At 45.6% G+C, this 8,636-nt stretch overlaps 1 protein-coding gene across 1 annotated transcript in view; it reads left to right on the top strand.

Moving 5' to 3' along the window:
* The window catches only part of LOC146196626 (uncharacterized), a 9,946-nt gene extending 8,034 nt beyond the window's left edge, over positions 1–1,912 (top strand). Inside the window, exon 4 of the mRNA XM_084597044.1 lies at positions 1,133–1,912. Coding sequence (XP_084453170.1) covers positions 1,133–1,912 — 780 coding nt within the window. The remainder of the gene's footprint in view (positions 1–1,132) is intronic.
* The last annotated feature ends 6,724 nt before the right edge of the window (positions 1,913–8,636 follow it).

The raw sequence follows: 8,636 nt of genomic DNA, 5'->3' as shown, positions 1-8,636 counted from the left end.
CTCATAGCGAGCCCCTAATTTCTTATATCTTTGTTTGCTGATCGCTAAAGAAGGCATGCTTTATTTGGCCTGCTGCATGGTGACGATTATTGGCGAGGAAGTTGTGACAGGGGTTCGGATTTTATTGTGAAAGCACTCGTAAGCCCACCATCACCGACCAAAAATATTTGTGCCGTCGATCTGAGTGACTCAACTGTTTGGAGAGGTCAGAACCACTTGGCCTTGCGTGGGTAATTCAAACTCAGTCCGGTACAGTCTTCTAGACGGGTATTTCGAGTTCGCCAGTCAACAGAGGGAAGGAGCCTATGAACATTCTATTGTAGAGCATTCTCATTAGAAAACAACATCGGAATAGATTGAAATCGGTCTGGTTTTTACCCGTACAGTCGATTTAATTCAGTACCCGAGATTAAAAGCCTTAACCAATGCAGAGGATGCTTCAGTTTGTTATAAACAAGATCGACCATTTCACGGGGTGGTTCCCAGATGACGTCACAAGTAGGGTTAAACCTGTGGCCTCCAATATCAAGCGTGCTGTTGCACCAGAGCTGACCGCGGGGGCCACAATTCAGCCTCGCGATATCATTCGGCGGCTTCCAGATAGCGCCACATACAGAACTGAAACTGCTGCGCATCAGGCCTACAGCCACAGAAAGTTTGCATATCAGGTGAGTATCGTGTAAAAAACAGCAAAAACACTGAGGTAAAACAAGTAAGTCGAAAAAAAAAAGCCAGTGATTTCCCACTATAATATATTTAAAAAGTCTCCCTTGCCATTTTTTTGTGTGATAGAGTAAACGGTAAATTTAAGTCAAGTGGTGGTAACCAATTTCTCAATAAGAACCACAATATGCTTGACATTCTCGTCGATCAGCAAATGGGACCCTCCTTCGTAACCATCGCTTCCAATACTCCAAGGAACATCACACCAATATCTGCATGCTTTTCTCTAAGGCCTTTCACTGCTTCACACGGGAAAAACGATTTACGCCGGACACTAGCTTACTTCTCTGCCCTCGCCATCCTTGCCACCATTTCTTCATACAGCGCGTGTTCGGAGGCAGTTAACAGGAACACCCATTTCCCGTTTCTCAAATTAATTCCTTCCAACACTGAACTTCCGCGCCTGCAGCTACAAGTGGAAAGTGCCGCAGCTGCCTCGCCCCCTAAACCAGCGGCGGCAGCGATGTATAGCTGCTACGTGTGCCTCAAGACGTTCAGCCAACGCTACAACCTGCGCCGCCATATGCGCAGCCAGCACGGCGAGTCGCCCAACATGTGCCAGTACTGCGGCAAGACCTTCAAGAGGTCCTCCGGTCTGCACACCCACGAGCTGACGCACTCGGGCGAGAGGCCGCATCGGTGCACGGTGTGCGGCCGCTGCTTCACCCAGAAGCATCACATGATGAGGCACCAGCTGGTGCACGCGCCAAAGGTGAACGTCGTGTGCACTGTCTGCAACCGGGGTTTCAGCTACGCATCGGCCTTCTTCGAGCACATGGCCACACATGACGCGGAAAAGAAGAAGTGGATGCTGAGCGCTCAAGAAGCCACGGACGGTGAGGACTGCGACGGGCATAGAACGCCGAAGAAAGAGCAACCGGACGAGGTCACTACGGAGAGCGAAGAACTGGACCAAGAGGTCAAGTGCAGCGAAGAAGACCGAGTCGCAGAGGTAGCTATAAAGCCATCGCCATTATCGACACCGCCGCAGCCGCAGCCATTGTGGCTCCAAGAAGACTATGTTGCCGTAGAGAGCTTGGGCGTGGATTGCATGTTCTGCGGAAAGTTGTTCATCGATCAGTTCGAGCTGTGCGACCATCTTCTAGAGCACTGCACGGAGATGAGCAGTGGTACCCAGAGCGACGCGGGCGTGTTCGAAGAAGACGTGGACGAGATTCTAGGCATCTGATACTCGTGCACGTACGCTTGTCGTTGTTTCAAGGAGAGTTGTGCCTTAATGACCGGTCTGCAGTGTGCTTCTAGCGTTTTTTTTTCCCTCGAGATGAAAGAAAATAAAACAAAAAATGAAGGAAAAAGTGACGTTATTTCAAAAGAAAACGAGTACAATTTTTCAGCCACGTCTCGCTTTAATATTGCATGTGAGATTCTTTTCAAGCAGCCAGACAGTACACGCAGACACCAAACCCTAAGCGTATTTTGCCCTGCCTATAGTGACGCTTGCATGCTTTCTGCCGGAAACCGAACAGCCCATCTTGCAGTTTTCAAATTAGTGCTTCTTTTTTCATTCAATCACACTATTTCACCCTTTGTCCGGATTGCGATTTCTTTTTTCTTCTGAAATGTAATGGATAATGACATTAGCGAATAAAGGTCACGTCTTTGACGGCTTGCTTTTAAGTATGACAAGTATTATTATTATTAGGTATTATTTATTATTAATATTTATTGTACCCTCAGGGCAAAGCATTACAGAGGGGCGGGGGTAATACATAAAATACTGACAATACAAAGCAATAATATAATAAGCTACCAAAACATGAAACAATTGAAATAAGTGTTCAAAAGTATAACAGGCACTAAAAATATATATTAGACAATAAAAATTGTAACAGCAGACCGAAACAATGCAGGTTCAGAAATTGCGTCAATTGAAGAAGGAAGGCGGTTCCAGTCATATGACGTGCGAGGAATAAAAGAATTCAAAAAAGTTTTAGTTTTGAATGTAGACATGCCTACTTTATGTATGTGGTGAGTGCGGCGTGAGATATATGAAGGGGGAAAAAGCAACTCTTTGCGAATGGACTCATGATGAAACATTTTGTGAAAGAGACACAGGCGTGCCATTTTTCGTCGTGATGCAAGTGAAGTTAGGCCTAATGTATTCTTCATGATGTTACATTTGATGTGCGCTGAAATTCATAGAGTATAAAGCGCGCTGATTTATTTTGTGTCATTTCCTGTAGGTCAATCAAGCTATTTTACACCAGGGTCTCAGATTGATGAGGCATATTCTAATTGTGAGCGTATACGAATGTAGTGTTAGTAGTTAGTAGTGTTAGTACGAGTGTACGGGTGTAGTTTGATGTTTGTTGGGGCTGCGTGAAAGTTAGGTTTCAGATAACCCAGCAGCTTTGTTAATGATATGCTCAATGTGCGCGTTTCAGCTAAGGTTATACGTAATATAATTCTAAATATTGTAAAAATGTAACATTAATTTTGTACGAGCTGAAAGTTCTGAATGGCTTACCCCCCATCAGCCAGCGTGTGTAAAATATATCATTCCAGCAGCTCTGCCTCCGAGTAATGCGGTAGTGATTCATATTTTATCTATTGCGTCGTCAGCGCCCCACGTCTCTTGACCTTGAAAGGAACCCACTGTATGAGTTCACATGCTTATCCTTGACAGAAGTCGTACATGTCATGCGAAGGGAACTCTTCAAAAGTATTATGGTTCAATGTGCTTTCGACAGATTATTTCATCCATAAGTTTCGTAGTTTTCGGAACTTTCCAGACGCCCCAGTTCACCATTCTGTTCACCATTTCCTTTCTTTCTTTCTTTCTTTCTTTCTTTCTTTCTTTCTTTCTTTCTTTCTTCTTTCTTTCTTTCTTCTTTCTTTCTTTCTTTCTTTCTTTTCTTTCTTTCTTTCTTTCTTTCTTTCTTTCTTTCTTTCTTTCTTTCTTTCTTTCTTTCTTTCTTTCTTTCTTTTCTCACTACAGTGAAAGAAATAGAGCAGGAGCTTCATGTTAGGGGCCTTAAAAACAGTAAGACGAAAACGAATGGAATGAGACGTGAGTCAACAAACAGTCGGATGCTGTAAATTTCAGAGCAAACAACACAGAAATATTTCCATCGTTATGAGTTTACTGCGAGAGGCAGGGGAAGGGAATTATAGCGCATGCGCAAGTGTGCAGAAAGATGGTGAAATCGTCGGACAATCAACATTATTAGCAGGGCACGCGTTTTATACTAATACCACACGTGGCAAAAACGAATTCGCAGTTTCGTTGGGAGTGCACAATGAATACCACGAGCTAATAAAGTGAACAATAACAAAATAATTTCAAAATTAAGGATATGGCGGTAAAGCCTCGTCGCAAGATTTTTGAACAACGCATTTCCATATAGAGGAAGTGTTGGGGACGTGCGCCTGCTTCGAGTGTTGAGAAAATCCGTCAGGATAACTTTTAAGGTTCTTAAATTTAGTGACGTATGCGTCAAAAGTGCCTTGTTCCGAAAGTTGAATTTCAGCATTTCCCTAGTAATATCTGACAAAATGGAGGCACTGAAGTCAGAAGCAGCGAAAACCGCATTAGGAATATCCCGTGAACAGCATACGACCCGTCGCAGTCAGCAGCGCAGCCGCTGGCTTCAGCGTTGCGACGTTCGTATACTCCTGTTGATCCGTCGTCCCAGTACAACTGCCAAACGTAGCAGTCAAATAAGCGAGGTAAAGCTTCAAAATCAAAATTCTTGTTTCGACAAGCTTGAAGCGAGAACTTTCACCGGTAGAGAACGACTGAGTCGAATTAATAGTCTGGCTTAGGCTGCTTGGTTCATGTTTGAACTATTAGAAAAAGTGCAGAAAAAAAAAAAAGACTTGTTCCTAATTCTAATAGTTGAAAGAATAAATGCACTGCGCTCAGTGATCCTGCATAAAACGCGCTCCGTAAATACTAAAGCTAGATTCATAAAGTGAGATGCATGGCGCAATGACGGTCTGTGCCGACGAAAGGAGAGCAGCACGAGTGCTATCATAATAGGCTCGGCAGCTAAGGGCTCCTTTCCTTGTCACAAACTGCACTGGTGGTAGCATTTCCCGACGCCCGGGTGAAAAATCCGCGAGAACGGAAGTCACGAGCGGCGGAAGTTTTGAAGGGCTTTATCTCGATTCTTTCCGGCCACCGCGGATTTATTTTCCCTTTATGCTTTCTTGAAGTTTGACAGGCGGGAGGGGGCGCTTACAGTGCGTGGGAGCCGGCGTATAGGGTGTCGCAGAGTGCATAAATTTATCTTCGAAACATTGGCGTGCATCGACCGTGCGTTTCCTATTGCAACCTCTAGGTTCCCGCGTCTAAACTTCAACAACAACGGAACGCTGCGCAGTCGTCTTCGGTTACTTGCCACACCCGGCTCGAATCAAGCCTTTTGTGAAAGAATTTCCTCGAACCTGGGCGGCTCTTCGTAAATACCGCAGCTTTTCCCTTTGCAATTGCTTCGAAGGCATCTGCACGCTGTCAATGCTAAACGACGAGCTGTTTGACGAACCTGCACTGCACTGTGTATTAAACACTCCGTTCTCTTAAAACTGATGGTCGCCTAAAGATAAATTTTATTCTCTCTCTAAAACCACGTTTCTCTAAGGCTAGTAGTAATAGTGAGCGAAACAGTGCTCTCAAATGGCACAATGTGCTATATGCCTATATTGATGCCACTGGAGTTAACCTAATGCAAGAGCTTCCAAAAAAAGAAACCTCAGGCACGAGCAACTCGCTGATTCTGTACTCACTGCAAGAGAAATTGATAATGGAAAACGGCCGCGCGATGACTGTCTTCGCCCTATACTTCAAGAGCGGCAGCAGCCGTGACCTTCTTGGCTGTTTTCCTGGTTTGGGGAACCTTCTCCATCAGCCGCGTTTCACGGCTGGACATCGTGCTCAACTTCCTTCGCCGCTTTTCGAATACTGCCGGTCACTGCTTGAAGCATGTTTTCGTAATTGGTAGCGCTTTCAACTTCCTTTACTTCCTTCGCTACTTTCTGCGTTTAAAGCGCTACTAAGCTGCTCCTCTCGTATTTGGCTGCAGCAGTGCTTTTGGCCACTTCTTCACCTTCATTTCCAGTTGCGCGAAGCTGTCTTGGCCGATACACTCGAGTTTTTCTATCTCTTGAAACTCAAGCGGCTTAAACGCACTGCCAAGGCGGCAGCGCCACTGCCTCCGAGCCAAGATAAGCAAGATCTACAACACGCAGAGTCATAGCCTACTAGTGAGAACACACCGTGGCGCCGGCAATGGTTCACATCCTGATTAAGGCTGATTTTGAATGCCACAGCATTAAGCCTCTAGTTCAGAAGAGAATACGACGTCATCCCGGCCACGGCGTTGTGTCGAGAAATCCACGTCACATGTAGATGTCTAGAATAAATTGAAGGAGTGAGTGAGGTGATGTTTGTCTGGTGTTAGCTCAAGTAAAGCTTTGTAATGCAAAACCAAGGTCATCGTGCTGGTGCAGGTAACAACTGTGCATGCGCCCCATCTTCTTCTTCCCATATTCTGTCTTCTTCTTGGCGTCTCCCGAATCGTCTTGCTTCCCATCCTTCCTCTTCTTCTGCTTCCCTTCTTGGTCCCCCTTTTTTTTTTGTCTTCTTATTGTAGTCTTCCGAATCTCCTTACTTCATTTGACCGGCTTCTTCTTGAGTAAATAATTTTACCACGCGCAACCTTTAGCAATGAAGCTCTCGCATATACACTAGGTTTAATCAAGTTAAGCCATCAAAAAAAAAAAAAAAAAAAATCACTCCTGGCTGTTCTTCTGGCAAAACGTTAAGAAGTTTTTATATAACTTCAGTTTCAAATTCGGCGTGGTTTTCGGACGACGTTCACCCGACTTTATTAACAACGGTAACTAAAAATGAGGTGGACACTTAAGCTTCCCTTTAAGGGCACACGCAGTAGAGTACACGCTCATTACGTCACTTGTTAGTCTGATGCTATTTTGATCACACGTTTCAACTCGGTACCTTTGGCTTTAAGGGCCAACCCAGCTTCAGCCACTCGTTTACGATCGCCGGCAGCTTCTTGCAGCTCGGATTTATTTGCACAGTTGCAGCGCCGCTCGGCATCCCGCCTTCGCTTCAACCGTAGAGCTGCCTCATACCGAGCGTTCTTCTCCTCCCCCTTGGCATCCGTCTTACAACTTCTCCCTTGTCGTCGAGCAGTATTATGACGACAAGACACATCTTCAAACGAAACTCCTGAACTAATATGCGCATCTAGCACAATGTCGATGTTGTCGCACTAGTACCAGCCAGAAGGGATCGCACATGTTCGAATTCAGCGATGCACACACGAGTATATTTTTCTACCCCGTTGGTATCATGGATCACTAGTCACTAATCAATCAATCAATCCATCAATCAATCCCTCTATCAAGCACCCCCAAACGATAAACAGCACTATGTAAACCATAAATATACTTCTAAAATGCGTCTATCATTTTTCCGGCATCTCTTTCGACTCGATCTTGAAGCGAAGTTTGACGATGATGCACTATACCGCGGAGGCGCCATCTACTCTGGCGAACACATATCAGGGCCCGTACTCCGAGCTTTCGTCGTTATCGAAAGTGTCGCCATCTCCCCGAGCTCGAGTCATCTGATTGGTGGAAACACCGGAACATAATGTTGCCACCTCTTCCGGTTCCGTAGTGGCAACACTTGGTTTCGGCGTTTCGACCAATCAGATGGACTCGAGGTCACCTGAGATAGCTACACTTCGATAACGACGCAAACTCGGATACGGACCCAAGTCTTTAGTTCCGGTGGCTGCCGTATTGCATGGCAGTGCCACGTAAATGTTTGCGCCGGAGGAATTTGACTGCGGCCCTTGAAATCTCCCTCCTAAATCGGGTAAGGCGATGGCTTTTCTGCGCAACGAGCAAAGTATGACGGCCACGGATAGTGGCTGGGCGGCGGAAAAATTAACAGGAAGTCGCGAGCTAACTCTAAGATACAGAAAAATGCAAAAGCCAGCGCCGAAAAAGGACGCTCGCAGTTTCTGTACACGTCGTGTGACTGGCGTTATCTCGCTACATGACAACGAGGAAAGTATGGCGGAAGTGCAAATACGATGTTTACATGTCCACTACCACGTTTATGTTCGGGCCTTTTTGCACAGAACACTCTGTTCAGACACTCTCAATTGTCGGGAGACTTCTGCACCAACGAGTATAGATAAACCTCGAGGGTGAATATTTGCTGCAAGGTGTTGACGTTTCCATGGCAACAATCACTGCCGCTTTGCGAAGTGTCCTTTAACGAGGGGCTTATAGGGTGTTCGTAGCGTGTTTTTTAAAGCCGTTAGGAATAACGACGTCTGAACGTCGAATCGAAATTAGGTAGTCTCCAGTGGCACGTTTTGAAAGCGAAATCTGGAAACGCGAATTTATTCGTGTTATATCTAAACTGCCACTGGGGCTGATCTTGACTGCGCGCAGTGTCGCAGGATGCTACCAATATCGACTTCTTAAGAAGATGCACACTCACCTATAAGGTTTTTATTGTGTAGATGTCATTCAGCACAAAATTTTCCCCGTGAAATTCCTTAAAAGTGCATTAGGTACCGGAATACCGATTCGTACATTGCAGAAAACGTGCTCAATCTAGAGAAAAGATGAAGGCGTAGCACTTCTTATAGTGGGCGGGGTTGCGTTCGATGGAAATTTCATGCCTGCATATTGCATGGAGGTTCCCCTGTTGCGATGACGCAGCAGGGGACATTGGTGACTATCCTTCAAGAGAGAGAGAGGGAGAGAGAGAGAGAGAGAGAGAGAGAGAGAGAGAGAGAGAGAGAGAGAGAAGAGAGAGAGAGAGCGAGAGAGAGAGAGAGAGAGAGAGAGAGAGAGCTGAATTGTGCCAATAGTTTTCCCTTGGATTCAGTTCACGAGTGGACGGT

Source organism: Amblyomma maculatum, chromosome 3, assembly GCF_055883805.1.
Source record: "Amblyomma maculatum isolate TAMU_Amacu chromosome 3, ASM5588380v1, whole genome shotgun sequence".
Lineage (NCBI taxonomy): Eukaryota > Metazoa > Arthropoda > Arachnida > Ixodida > Ixodidae > Amblyomma > Amblyomma maculatum.
The sequence above is the reverse complement of the archived record's forward strand: the minus strand, read 5'-3'. Positions and strand labels throughout refer to the sequence as shown.